At 38.5% G+C, this 15,666-nt stretch overlaps 1 protein-coding gene across 1 annotated transcript; it reads left to right on the top strand.

Annotated features, from left to right (window-relative positions):
• Nucleotides 1-701: 701 nt before the first annotated feature.
• Nucleotides 702-1,669, top strand: LOC126080880 (olfactory receptor 5A1-like). Its single transcript, XM_049892078.1, has one exon. It carries the CDS (start codon nt 702-704, stop codon nt 1,659-1,661), a length of 960 nt encoding a protein of 319 aa, XP_049748035.1. The 3' UTR covers nt 1,662-1,669.
• The last annotated feature ends 13,997 nt before the right edge of the window (nt 1,670-15,666 follow it).

The raw sequence follows: 15,666 nt of genomic DNA, 5'->3' as shown, positions 1-15,666 counted from the left end.
TTGAGGAAAGGAAAGTGTGCAGTAAGGGAGTTTCAGCCATGCTAATGTTGTATCACTTCATTTCTCCAGGGCCTTCCTGAAGTCACTAATTTGGTTATGTCACAATCCATTTTCAAGCTGCTGCTTCTTCTGATTGACTCTTCCCACCATCCTGCTACATGATTCTTACATCTTTCCAGGTATCATAAAAGCAGAAAGAGCATTACAGAATTGTTAAGAGTGCCTTAATATAAATTAATTAAAGGCCTCTTCTCAGAGATTTTAAAGAGTACGTATTCAGTCTCCTTATTGTGAATATTCAGGAGCTTCTCCAGTCATTGAGTTAATAGCAAAGCAATGTCCAAGTAGAATTTTTCTATTTTGTCATATAAAGAAATTGCACTATTTTCCTAATTTGGCCTGTCTCCAAAAAGTCTCACATATATGCAAAATGTGCCATGGTAAAATAGGAAATGAAGATATTTTAGAAGAAAATGGACTAATGATGCCACTGAAAGCCTTTTGTCCCCAAAGAAAGAATGATAATACATTGCCAAGAGAATTTTTTAGTTAAGATTGATGATTGTGTATGAAAGGGGATTGTATTAACTCAACATTGATATTTTAATGTTGTAAAATTAGCCTGATGCTTGACTAAAAAAAAACTATGAATCTTTTTTTGAGAATAAAGCTATTTACATCTGTCATCTATTCTTCAGCAGATGACATCAAGCAGGTCCATGGAATGGAAAGGAAACCAATCATTTGTGGCCATGTTTTTTCTCCTGGGTCTCTCAAATGAAAAAGAGCTGCAGCTCATCCTCTTTCCAGTATTCCTTGGGATCTACCTGGTGACTCTCATCTGGAACCTGGGTCTCATCTTTCTCATCAGGATGGACTCCCACCTTCACACACCCATGTACTATTTTCTCAGTTTCCTGTCATTTATAGATATCTGCTATTCTTCTTCCATCAGCCCGAGGATGCTCTTGGACTTCCTAAGAAAAGAAAAAATGATTTCCTTCATTGCCTGTGCCACTCAATATTTTGTTACAGCCTGGATGGCTCTGGCTGAGTGCTTCCTATTGGCCACCATGGCCTATGACCGATATGTGGCCATTGGCATCCCGCTACAATACTCAGCCATCGTGGTACCTGACCTCTGTGGGAAGATGGTTGCTTGGGCCTATGTGACTGGTTTCTTTAGTAGTTTAATTCAAACAGTCTCTTGCTTTCAACTTTACTACTGTGGGCCAAATATCATTCAACATTTCTTCTGTGACTTGCCTAACATTTTTTCCTTATCTTGTTCCAATCCCTTCATCTGCCAAATGATTCTTCTTCTGGTAGCTATTGTTGTTGGATTTGGTTCTTTGTTTGTTATCCTCTTATCCTATGGTTTCATTGCAGCTTCCATCCTGAAAATATCCTCAGGCAAAGGTAGCACCAAAGCCTTCAATACCTGTGCCTCCCACCTGGCAGCTGTGACACTCTATTATGGCACAGCTCTCTCTGTGTACCTGAGTCCCAAGTCTAATCAGTCCATGAAGCGGGACAAGGTGCTATCAGTGTTCTATGTCATAATCACCCCGATTTTAAACCCTCTGATCTATAGTCTGAGGAATAAGGAGATCAAAGAGGCCCTCAAGAGGCTTATAAAGAGAGAAATAGCCTTTTGTTAGTGAGAATATTTGGGCAGTTATTATTATACCTATAACGTAGATGGACGTAAAAATGTGTACGTGGTCTTCTGTCTGTTGCATGAATAACTAGATAGCAAGAAGTAGTAAAAAACTTTGCTTTCTTATTTCTTGGTGCCATTATGCTTAGCTGCCATCAAGGTGTAATTTGATACAGTGATGTTAAGTAAATACAGCTTAAAAAACTGGCGTCCATAATTAGAACTCATGTAGATATAAGCCTAAAAGTTGATTGTACTTTGGGAAGAAAAGTGTTGCTAGATACTATATGTACAGAAATGGCAAGAATTCAGGACTCCAAACAGCATGTTTGTTTCTTCACAAGTTTTCTTCTTTTCCTTTATTTATTATTGATTGGCATTTATGTTCCAATATGAATTAAACTAAATAATGTGTAAAATTAGACATATGAAAAATTAAAAGTTATTTTAAAGGAACACTATAATTTTGGACCCAAACCAAGAGAGAAGGAGAGAAAGAGGGAGATTGAGATTTTGCCTGGTGTCTTGGTAATCTAGTGCTGCTGTAATAGAAATACCACAAGTGGATGGCTTCAACAAACAGAATTTTATTCTCTAACAGTCTGGGAGTCTACAAGTCCAAATTCAGGGTGTCAGTTTCAAGGTAAGACTTTATTTGTCTGTCAGCTCTGGAGGTAGGTCCTTCCCATCCATCTTCCCCTGGACTAGGAGCTTCCCTATGCAGGAACCCCAGGTCCAAAGAACACTCTCATCTCCCTGCTTTACATTCTTGGTAGTATGAGGTCCTCATGTCTCTGCTCCCATCTTTCTCTTATATCTCAAAAGAGGTTGCTTAAACCACAATCCAGTCTTGTAGATCTCATCAACACAACTGCTGGTAATTTATTTCATTAGCATCATAGTGATAGGATTTACAACACCTAGGAAAATCACATTAGATGACAAAATGGTGGACAATCACAAAATACTGGGAATCATGGCATAGCCAAATTGATACACATATTTTTAAGGGACACAATTCAATCCATGACAGCTGGGTTTACTTCCAACGAAACTAGTTTTTTCCATTTTACCTCTTAATCCAGTGGATGGAAGGAAATTGTGAAAAATATAGGGAAGACACAAAAAGTAGGAGGGAGGGGCCAACTTCAAGGTCAAGGGTTGGGAAGATTCCTGGATGCTAGAAAGAAGGTAAAGGACAGCAATTTCTGGGCATAAGTGGGCCTGGACAATGCTCCATGGTAGCACCCTGGACACTCTGCAAAGTCATCACAAATGATGGTTTCCAGAAGCGGAGCCAAGATGGTGGACTAGACAGATGCTTCTGGCAAACATTCTTTACAAGAAAGACCCAAAAAAAACAAGTGAAATGAGCATATTTGTGACAAGCTGGCAGCCCTGAGCTTCAAAGGCAAGCTTAGAAAATGAACTGAGGGGCAGGGGGAGAAAGAGACTGTTCAGAAGCGGAGAGGAGTTACCAGACCAGAACCGTGGGGAGTCCTCAGACACCATTCCTGGAGCAGTGGTGGCGGGCTGGTACTAGTGTTCGGCTGCAGTTCCTCAGGGAGAATCAGCTGACCACACAGACTACTCACACCTCTGGAACCTGAGAACGGTGCTTTCAGCAAAAGCTAAGTATTTGCGTATATTTTACCATGCGTTCCCCCAACCCCAAGCTAGCTTTAGTGGCTGAATTCCCTGAGGCTGAGATAGGCACTGTTGAGTACCTAAGATCCATCCTCCCAGCCTTGGGGAAGGAAAAAAATTGCAAATGGGTGAAAAGATAATTTTCTAGCTCCACTAACCCAGGGAGCTCAGGACAGAAGTGGCTCCTGTATAGGCATAAATCGTCTGTGGACCTTGAGCACCTTTCCCTTTTGCATGGACTTGTGTGGGCCTATTTTGGGAGAATAGGCCCTTGTTTGCAGACTCCAACCATTTCAGCTTTGCGGTGGAAAGGTGGGTGTTTGATATTTGACATTGCTTTGCCTATTAAACAAGATCGTCACCTACCCACATCAAGGACCTAAGGACTGGTAGCTCCACTTAGGTCACCCAACCCCCAGAACGGGTGTCCAAAGATAACTGCTACCTCCCAGTCCTTACAACCAAACACTTTGGGTGCCCATGGTCCGTCAGCAGAACCCACCCACATGCATGCTCTAGGGAACAGGGATGCGCTTTCCTCAGAGACACTCGGGGGTCGATTCTCAGCCCCCTGCCTTGTTCAGAGCTTGACCCCCTGCTGCAATCAGATACCGGTACCTACACTAATCACGTCCACCCCTCTAAGACTGTAGGACAGAGCCTGTACCACACACTTGACAACTAGCTACCTGGAAACCTGAGCTGAATTCATACAAGAAAACTGAATGGCCTTCTAGACTGATACACCTGATAACAACTCTAGCCATCTGCGGACAGATCGTCAGGGCTCCAAAGGTGAAAATAATCAAGCTAGCTCACTCAAGCAACCCATAGGGGTATACCAAAACAAAACAAAGCAAGCAGCTACGACACAGTAAGCGAGTATAAACTAATACAATAACTTGTAGATGGCTTAGAGACAACAGTCAATATCAAGTCACAAAGAAACAGACCATGGTCACCTCAACAGGCTCTCAAAACAAAGAATCCAGGGATCTTCTAGATGAAAGTGCATTCCTGGAATTACCAGAGCCAAAATACAAAAGTTTGATAGAGAGATCCCTTCAAGGCATTTGGAAGGAAATGAGGCAATATGCAGAACAAGCCAAGGAACACACAGATAAAGCAATTGAAGAAATTAGGAAGATTTTTTCAGGAACATAATGAAAAGTTTAATAAGATGGAAAAATCCATAGACAGACAGCAATCAGAAATTCAGAAGATTAACAATACAATAACAGAAACAGACAACTAAATAGAAAGTCAGAGGAGCAGAACTGAGCAAGTAGAAGCTAGAATTTCTGAACTTGAAGATAAATCACTTGGCACTAATATATTTGAAGAAAAATCAGATAAAAGAATTTAAAAAAATGAAGAAACCTTAAGAATCATGTGGTACTCTATCAAGAGAAATAACCTATGAGTGATTGGAGTACCAGAACAAGGAGGGATAACAGAAAAAACAGAGAGAATTGTTGAAGATTTGTTGGCAGAAAACTTTCCTGATATTGTGAAAGATGAGAAGATATCTATCAAAGACACTCATCGAACTCCACATAAGATAGATGTTAAAAGAAAATCACTAAGACATATCATAATCAAACTTGCAAAAAATGAAGATAAAGAGAGACTTATAAGAGCAGCGAGGGAGAATCGAAAAGTCATCATAAGAATAAACTCAGAGTACTCAGCAGCAGAAACCATGCAGACCAGAAGGCAATGGGATGACATATTTAAAAAATTGAAGGAAAAAATTGCCTGTCTGGAATCGTATATCCAGCAAAGCTCTCTCTTAAATATGAAGGTGAAATTAAGCCATTTCTAGATAAACACAAGTTTAGGGAATTCGTAAAAACCAAACCAAAACTATGAGAAATACTAAAGGGAGTTCTTTGGTCAGAAAATCAATAATATCAGGTATTAACCCAAGACTAGAACACTGGGCAGAGCAACCAGAAGTTAACCCAGACAGGGAAATCCAAAAAAACAAAGCAAGATTATAAAAAATAAAAGCAGTGATGTTATTTATATAAAAGAAGGCAACATTAAAATAATAAAGAGGGACTAGGAAATGTAATCATACACCTTCCATATGGACAGGAAGATATGGCGATACAAAGAAATAAATTTAGTTTTAAATTTAGAAAAATAGGGGCAAATAATAAGGTAACCACAAAGAAGACAAACTATCCTACTCATCAAAATAAAATGCAAGAAAAAAAATAGAGACTTATCAGAAACAAAATCAACAAAGAGAAATATGAGGAAAGGACAATATATAAAGATAACCTACTCAGCACATAAAATTAAGTGGGAAAAGAAACTGTCAACAACACACAAAAAAAGATATCAAAATGAAAGCACAGAATTCATACCTATCCATAATTACACTGAATGTAAATGGACTAAATGCACCAATAAAGAGACAGAGAGTGGTAGAATGGATCTAAAAACAGGATCCATCTTTATGCTGCCTACAAGAGACACACCTTAGACTTAGAGACACAAACAAACTAAAACTCACAGGATGGAAAAAATATATATCATGCAAACAACAATCAAAAAAGAGCAGGTGTGGCAATATTAATTTCTGAAAAAATCAGCTTTAAAGTTAAATAGATCAGAAAGGATAAGGAAGGACACTATGTAGTGATTAAAGGGACAATTCACCAAGAAGATATAACCATATTAAATATTTATTTACCCAATGACAGGGCTGCAAGATACATAAACTCTATCAGCATTGAAAAGTGAAATAGACAGCTCCACAGTAATAGTAGGAGACTTCAACACACCACTTTTGGTGAAGGACAGGACACCCTGAAAGAAGCTCAGTAAAGACATGGAGGATCTAAATGTCACAATCAACCAACTTGACCTCATAGACATGTACAGAACACTCCACCCAAGAGCAACCGAGTATAGTTTCTTTTCTAGTGCACATGGAACATTCTCTATAAGAGACCACGTATTAGGTCATAAAGTCATAAGGCCATAAAAGTAGAAATCAATAACAGGAAAAGCAGGAAAAAGAAATCAATCACTTGGAAACTGAACAATACCCTGCTCAAAAAAGACTGGATTATAGAAGAGATTAAGGATGGGATAAAGAAATTCAGAGAATGCAATGAAAATGAAGGCACTTCCTATCAGAACCTTTGGGACACAGCAAAAGCGGTGCTCAGAAGTCAATTGATATCAATAAACGCACACATCCAAAATGAAGAAAGGGCCAAAATCAAAGAATTATTCCTACAACTTGAACAAATAGAAAAAGAGCAACAAAAGAAACCCACAGGCACCAGAAGAAAACAAATAATAAAAATTAGAGCTGAACTAAATGAAAGAGAAAACAGAAAAATAATTGAATTAACAAGACCGAAAGGTGGTTTTTTTGAAAAAAAATCAACAAAATTGATAAACCACTGGCCAAAATGACAAAAGAAAGTCAGGAGAGGAAGCAAATAACCTGAATAAGAAATGAAATGAGCAATATTACAACAGACCCAACTGAAATTAAAAGAATCATATCAAACACCTATGCTCAGCCAAAGACTTCACCAAAAGAGTAAAAATGTTACCTACAGACTGGGAAAAAGTTTTAGCTATGACATTTCCAGTCAGCACCTGATCTCTAAAATCTACATGATACTGCAAAAACTCAACTACAAAAAGACAACCCAATTAAAAAAGATATTTAAAAACACCACTAAAGAAGAGATTCAGGTAGCTAAAAGATCCATGAGGAAATGTTCATGATCATTAGCCATTAAAGAGATGCTGATCAAAACTACAAAGAGATTTCATCTCACTCCAACAAGGCTGGCATTAATCCAAAAAACACAAAATAATAAATGTTGGAGAGGCTGTGGAGAGACTGGAACACTTATACACTCCTGGTGGGAATGTCAAATGTTACAACCACTTTGGAAATCGATTTGGCGGTTCCTTAAAAAGCTAGAAATAGAACTACCATATCATCCAGCAATCCCACTGCTCGGAATATTCCTAGAGAAATAAGAGCCTTTACACGAACAGCTATCTGCACACCCGTGTTTATTGCAGCACTGTTTACAACAGCAAAAAGATGGAAGCAACCAAGGTGGCCATGAATGGATGAGTGGATAAATAATTTATGGTATATTCACACAGTGGAATACTACGCAGCAATAAAGAACAGTGAGGAATCTGTGAAACATTTCATAACACGGAGGAACCTAGAAGGCATTATGCTGAGAGAAATAAGTCAGTTTTAAAAGGATAAATATTGTATAAGACCACTATTATAAGAACTTGAGAAATAGTTTCAGCTGAGAAGAACACATTCTTTGTGGTTATGAGAGGGGGGAGGGAGGGAGGGTGGGTAAGGGGTATTTACTAATTAGATAGTAGATAAGAACTACTTTAGGTGAAGGGAAGGACAACACACAGTACAGGGGAGGTCAGCACAATTGGACTAAACCAAAAGCAAAGAAGTTTCCTGAATAAACTGAATGCTGTGAAGGCCAGTGTAGCAGGGGCACGGGTCTGGGGACCATGGTTTCAGGGGACATCTAAGTCAATTGGCATAATAAAATCTATTAAGAAAACATTCTGTATCCCACTTTGAAGAGTGGCGTCTGGGGTCTTAAACGCTAGCAAGCAGCCATCTAAGATGCATGAGTTGGTTTCCACCCAGCTGGATCAAAGGAGAATGAAGAACACCAAGGACACTAGGTAATTACTAGCCCAAGAGACAGAAAGGGCCTCATGAACCAGAGACTATATTACCTTGAGATCAGAAGAACTAGATGGTGCCCGGCTACAACTGATAACTGCTCTGATAGGGAACACAACAGAGAACCCCTGAGGGAGCAGGAGACCAGTGGGATGCCGACCCCAGATTCTCATAAAAAGACCAGACTTAATGGTCTGACTGAGACTAGAAGGACTCTGGTGGTCATGGCCCCCAGACCTTCTGTTGGCCCAGGACAGGAACCATTCCTGAAGCCAACTCATCAGACATGGATTGGCCTGGACAATGGGTTGGAGAGGGATGCTGGTGAGGCATGAGCTTCTTGGATCAGGTGGACACTTGAGACTACGTCGGCATCTCCTGCCTGGAGGGGAGATGAGAGGGTAGAGGGGGTTAGAAGCTGGTGAAATGAACACGAAAAGAGAGAGTGGAGGGAGAGAGTGGGCTGTGTAATTAGGGGGAGAGAAATTGGGAGTGTGTAGCAAGGTGTATATAAGTTTTTGTGTGAGAGACTGACTTGATTTTTAAACTTTCACTTAAAGCACAATAAATATTATTTAAAAAAAATGATGGTTTTCATGTGTCCATGAAGGCAGGCCCTGAATCTCAGAAATCTGAGCCTCCCACTGATTCCAGTGCATTCAGTTTGACAAAGGAGTAGCAGAGTCACCAGACTTAGATGAAAAGGTACTGGAACTACCTGATGGGGAACTGAGAACAGTAACATCCAGGGTTCACCACAAAATGAAGGAAAATGCAGATAAAAATAAGAAAAAATACAGAAAATCATGGGAAAGGCAGACAAAAGAGTGGAAGAAATCAGGAAAACAACAGAGAAATGAAATGTCAAAATAAATAAACAACTAGAAATCACACAAAAACAGCAATTAGAAACCCAAAAGATAAACAACAAGATTTCAGAAATGGACTGTGCAATAGGAGGTTTTAGGAGCAAATCTGAAACAATGGCAAGCAACATCAGCAAAATCAAAGACAAATCCTTGCATACCATTTTGCTTCAGGAAATATCAAAGAAAAGGAGAAAGAAAAATGAAGAAACCCTGAGAACGATGTGGGGTAGTAACAGAAGCAAAAATTTACGCATGATCGAGTTCCAGAATAGGGGAAGAAAATGGAAAACACAGAAAGGATCATTGAAGATTTGCTGACAGAAAACTTTCCTAATATCATGAAAGACAATAAGCTGATTATCCAAGCTCAATGAACCCCATATAGGATAGACTCTAAAAGAAAAACTCCAAGACATAGCATAGTCACACTCGCTATAACCAAAGACAACGGAAGAATCCAGAGAGCAGCTGGAGAAAAACAAAGTCACATACAAAGGGCAAATAATAAGACTAAGCTCTGATTACTTTTGAGAAACATGCAGGCAAGAAGGGAATGGGATGATGTATATAAAGTCTTGAAAGAGGAAAAACTGCCAACCAAGAATACTGTATCCTACAAAACTCTCACTGTTATATGATGGCAAAATTAGGGCATTTTCAGAGAAACAGAAATTAAGGGAATACATAAAAACCAACCCAAACTTACAAAAATTATTAAATGGAGTCATTTTGTTAGAGAGCAAACATGAGGCAACAACGTAAGACAGCAGCAGCCAGCCACCAGCCTAGAAACTGAAATCTCAAGGATAAAAGAAAACTAAAAGATTTACAACAGGTAACCAGAGAGATCAATCTATAAATGACAACAACGTCAGAACAATAAAAGAGTGAATAAAAGCTGTAGGTAGAGAACTTTCAAATGGAGAGGAAGTCAAGGCATTATCAAGTAATAAAATACTAATGTAAACTTATGAAGATAGGGGTATATTTCAAGGTAACCACAAAGAAAGTCAAGAAATCTGCTCATCAAAATAAAGAAGAAAAACGTAAGGTCACAGTAAACTCAAAATCTACAAAAATGAAACAAACAGAAAAAAAAATCTACAAAAGGCATTTAGCACAGAAGAGTAAGAGGAATAATGAAAACTTCAACATCACAAAAAAGCACCTCAAAATGACTGCAATAAACCCACAAGTTTCAATAATCACACTGAATATAAATGGCTCAAATGCAACCATAAAGAGACAGAGAGAGTGACAGAATGGATTAAAAAAGCAGGACTCATCAGTATGCTGTCTATGGGAGACATACCTTAGAAACAAAGAGAAATTTATTAAAAAATCAAAGGCTGGAAAATATATATCAAGCAAACAGCTGCCAAAAAGAGCAGGACTGCAATACTAATTTCAGGTAAAATAGACTTTAAAGCAAAATCCACCATAAAAGACAAAAGAAAGGCATTATCTAATGATTAAAGGGACAATCCACCATGAAGACATAACCATAATAAATATCTATGCACCCATTGACAGGACTTCAAAATACATAAAACAAATTCTAACAGCACTGAAAAGAGAAATTGATACTTCCACAATAATAATAGGAGATTTCAGTACACCACTCTTGGTGAAGGACAGAACACCTAGAAAGAAACTCGGCAAAGATACAGAAGATCTAAGGGCCACGATCAACCAACTTGACCTCATAGAAATATATAGAAACATATTCTTTTCTAACATACATGGAACGTTCTCCAGAATAGGCCACATCTTTGGCCACAAAGCATTGCTCAACAAAATCCAAAACACTGAGATAATACAAATTATCTTCTCTGACCACAATGCCATACAAGTAGAAATAAACAACAGGAAGAGCAAGGAAAAAAAAAAAAAAAAGACATGGAAACTGAATAACATCCTGCTTAAAAACCATTGGGTAATAGAAGAAAGCAAAGATGGAATCAAAAAATTCCTAGAATTAAACAAGAATTAAAATACATCATACCAAAACCTTGGGACAGAGCAAAAGCAATGCTCAGAGGTCAATTTATAGCAAGATACGCACACACTGCAAAAGAAGAAAAGGACATTATCAAAATATTAGCTACACAACTCGAACAAATAGAAAGAGAACAGCAAAATTAACCCACAGCCAACAACGAAAGGAAATAATAAAGATCAGAGCAGAAATAAATGAAACAGAGAAGAGAAAAACAATAGAAAGAATCAACAAAACCAAAATTTGGTTGTTTGAAAGGATCAAGAAAATCGACAAACCATTGGCCAAATTTTCAAAAGAAAAACAGGAAATAACACAAATGACCCAAAAAGAAATGAAATGGGCAACACTAAAACAGACCCAAATGAAATAAAAAGGATCATAACAGAGTACTATGAAAAACTATACTACGACAAATATGAAAACCTAGAGGAAATGGATGAATTTTTAGAGGCACACTACCTACCCACACTAACACAAACAGAAGTTGAAAATCTGAACAGACCAATCAAGAGAAGATATTGAAAAGGTAATAATAATAAAACTCTCAACAACAACAACAAACACTGCCCAGATGGCTTCACTGGGGAATTCTACCAAACATTTAGAGACGAACTTACCCCAGTACTACTCAAACTATTTCAGAACATAGAAATGGAAGGGATACTTCCGAAATCATTCTATGAAGCCAGCATATCCCTGATAGCAAAACTAGGCAAAGACACCACATAAAAAGACAATTATAGACCAATATCTCTCATGCATATAGATGCAAAAATTCTCAACAAAATTCTAGCCAATAGAATTAAACATCATACCAAAAAAATAATACACCATGACTAAGTGGGATTCATAGCAGGTGTACAAAGATCGTTCAAGAGTAGAAAAGCAATCAACGTAATCGACCACATAATAAAACAAAAGAATCACATGATCATCTCAATCAACCGAGAGAAGGCATTTGACAATGTCCAGCACCCATTCGTGTTAAAAGCTCTCCATAAAATATGTACAGAAGAGAAATTCCTCAACATAATAAAGGGCATCTATACAAAACCAAGAGCCAACACCATTCTTAATGGAAAGAAGCTGATATCATTCCCCTTGAGAGCAGGAACAAGACAAGGATGCTCTTTGTCACCACTCCTATTTAACATCATGGTGGAGGCCCTAGCTAGAGCAATAAAGGAAGAAAAATAAAGGGCATTTGAATTAGTAAGGAAGAAGTAAAAGTGTTTCTATTTGCAGATGATATGACACTATACATAGAAAACTCAAAAGTCACCACAAGAAAACTACTGAAACTAATAGATTCAGCAGAATAGCAGGGTACATGATAAACATACAAAAATCAGTTGAATTCCTATACACCAGTAAAGAGAATGACTAAAAGGAAATCAGGAAAACAATACCATTTATAATAGCCCCTAAAAAAAGAAAATACTTAGGAATAAATCTAACCAGAGATGTAAAAGACCTATACAAAGCAAATTATAAAACACTACTTCAAGAAACCAAACAAGGCCTACATAAATGGGAAGACATTCCAAGCTCATGGATAGGTAGACTCAACATTGTGAAAATGTCAATTCTACCCCAAACAGTCTACCAATACAATGCAAAACTGGATGTCCATCTGCAAAAAAAATGAAAGAGGACCCATGCCTCACACCATACACAAAAACATTCACAGTGAATCAAAGATGTAAATATTAAACCCGAAATGATAAAGATCATAGAAGAAAAAATAGAGTCAATGTTAGAGGCCTTAATACACACCATGAAAGGTTAGAAACTGTAACAATGCACAAACATCAGAAGATATGCTAGATAACTGAGATCTTCTAAATATTAAACGTGCTCATCAGAAGACTTAAAGGAGTAAAAAGAACCTACAAACTGAGAAAAAATTTTGGGGCATGAGAAATCAACAAAAGCCTAGTCTCTAAAATCTACAGGAAAATCCAACATCTCTACAACAAAAGCACAATAATCCAATAAAAAACGGTCAAAGGATAAGAATAGTCACTTCACCAAAGAAGACATTCAAGCGGCTGATAGATAGATACAAGAGGAAATATGCTCGCGACTACTAGCTATTAGAGAGATGCACATCAAAACCACAATGAGATAACCATCTCACCCCAACATTACTGGCATGAATTGAAAAAAACAGAAAATAACAAATGTTGGAGAGGATGTGGGGCGATTGGAACTCTTACACACTCCTGCTGGAAATGCAAAATGGTACAACCTATTTGGGAAATGATATGGCACTTACTTAAAAAGTTAGAAATATCACATGACCCAGCAATCCCACTCCTAGGAATATATCATAGAGAAACAAGAGCTGTGACACGAAGAGACACATGATCACCCATGTTCATTGCACTATTATTCACAATAGCACAAGGATGGAAACAACCTAGGTGCCCATCAACAGATGAATGGATAAGGAAACTATGGCACATACACACAATGGAATACTACACAACCATAAAGAACAATGATAAATTTGCAAAGCATCCCACAACATGGATGAATCTGAAGGGCATTATGATGAGTGAAATAAGTCAATCACAAAAGGAAAATATTGTATGAGAATCGCCACTGTAAAAACTCATGAAAAGGTTTACACACAAAAAGAAACAATCTTTTATGGTTATAAGGAAGGGAAGGAGTGGGAGGAAAAAACACTAAATAGAAAATAGTGGTGACTTTCGTGAAGGCTAAGACAGTACGCAATACTGGGGAAGTCAGCACAGCTCATCCAAGGCAAGATCACGGAAACTCCACAGACACATCCAAACACTCAGAGGGACCAAATTACTAGGCTGAGGGCTCTGGGGTCCAAGGTCTCAGTGAATACCTAGCTCAATTGTCCTAACAGTTTATTAAAAAAATGTCCTATATTCTACTTCGGTGAGAAGCATTTGGGATCCTAAAACCTGTAAGCAGCCATCTAAGATTCTCCAATGGTTTCAGCTTCTTCGGAGCATGGGAGAAAGAATAAAACCAAAACACAAGGGAAAGAGTAGTTCAAAGGACTAATGGACCACAACTACCACAGGCTCCACCAAAGCTGAGTCTAGCACCACTAGCTGGTGTGCGGCTACCACCACTGACTGCTCTGACAAGGATCACAATAGAGGATCCCAGACAGAGCTGGAGAAAAATGTAGAACAAAATTCTAACTCTCTCACACACACACACAAAAGACAAGACTTAGCAGTCTGACAGAGACTGGAGAAAGCAGAGACTATGGCCCCTGGACAGCCTTGTTGCTATTGTTGTTGTTAGGTGCCATCGAGTCAGTTCCTACTCCTAGCAACCCTATGCACAACAGAAGGAAACACTGCCTAGTCCTGAGCCAATCTGATAAGTATACATTGTTCTAGCCACTGTGTCAGTTGATCTCGTTGAGCGTCTTCCTCTTTTGCACTGACCCTGAAGCTTACCAAGCAAGATGTCCTTCTTCAGGGACCGATCCTTCCTGATAACATGTACAAAGTATGTGAGATGAAGTCTTGCCATCATTGCTTCTAAGGAGCATTCTGATTGTACCTCTTCCCAGACAGTTTTGTTTGTTCTTTTGGCAGTCCGTGGTATATTCAATATTCTTCTCCTACATTGTAATTCAAAGGCATCAGTCAGTTCTTCAGCCTTCCTTATTCATTATCCAGCTTTCACATGCATATGAGGCAATTGAAAACACCATGGCTTGGGTCAGGTGCACCTTAGTCCTCAAGGTGACATCTTTGCTTTTTAACACTTTGAAGAGATCTCCTATAGGCGATTTGCACAATGCAATGCGTCTTTTGATTTTTCGACTTCTTCTTCCACTGGCGTTCATTGTGAATCCAAGTAAAATAAAATCCTTGACAACCTCAATCTTTTCTCTCTTTATCATGACATTGCTTATTGGTCCACTTGTGCTGTTTTTTGTTTTCTTTGTGTTGAGGTGTAATCCATACTGAAGGCTGTGGTCTTTGATTTTCATCAGTAAGTGCCTCAAGTCCTCTTCACTTTCAGCAAGCAAGGTTGTGTCATCTCCATAAGGCAGGCTGTTAATTAATCTTCCTCCAATTCTGATGCTCTGTTCTTCTTCATATAGTCCAGCTTCTCAGATTATTTGCTCAGCATACAGATTGAATAGGTATGGTGAAAAGATACTACCCTGACACAAACCTTTCCTGACTTTAAACCCTACAGTATCCCCTTGTTCTGTTTGAACGACTGCCTCTTGATCCATGTATAGATTCCTCATGAGCACAAGAAAGTGTTCTGAAATTTCCATTCTCCACAATGTTATCTATAACATGTTATGAACCACACAGGCGAATGCCTTAGCATTGTCAATAAAACACAGGTAAACTTCTTTCTGGTATTCTCTGTTTTCAGCCAGGATCCATGTGACATCCCAACCCAGCCCATCAGGAATGATATATCCCTGGTTCCACATCCTCTCCTAAATTCGGCTTGAATTTCTGGCAGGTCCCTGTTGATATACTGCTGCAGCCACTTTTAAATGATCTTCAGCAAAGTTTTGCTTGCATGTAATATTAATGATACTGTTCAATAATTCCTGCATTCTGTTGAGTCACCTTTCTTGGGTATAGGCATAAATACGGATCTCTTCCAGTTAGTTGGCCAGGTAGCTGTCTTCCAAATTTCTTGGAATAGACAAGTGAGCACTTCCAGCGCCGCATCTGTTTGTTGAAATATCCCAACTGGTATTCCGTCAATTCCCAGAGCCTTGTTTTTTGGCAATGCC

The sequence above is a fragment of the Elephas maximus genome, chromosome 7 (assembly GCF_024166365.1).
Source record: "Elephas maximus indicus isolate mEleMax1 chromosome 7, mEleMax1 primary haplotype, whole genome shotgun sequence".
Classification (NCBI taxonomy): Eukaryota; Metazoa; Chordata; class Mammalia; order Proboscidea; family Elephantidae; genus Elephas; species Elephas maximus.
This window is presented reverse-complemented; position numbering and strand designations above follow the sequence as displayed.

Excerpts from the sequence above, each read along its gene's own strand:
- LOC126080880 (XM_049892078.1), top strand. The coding sequence starts at position 702 with ATGACATCAAGCAGGTCCATGGAATGGAAAGGAAACCAATCATTTGTG.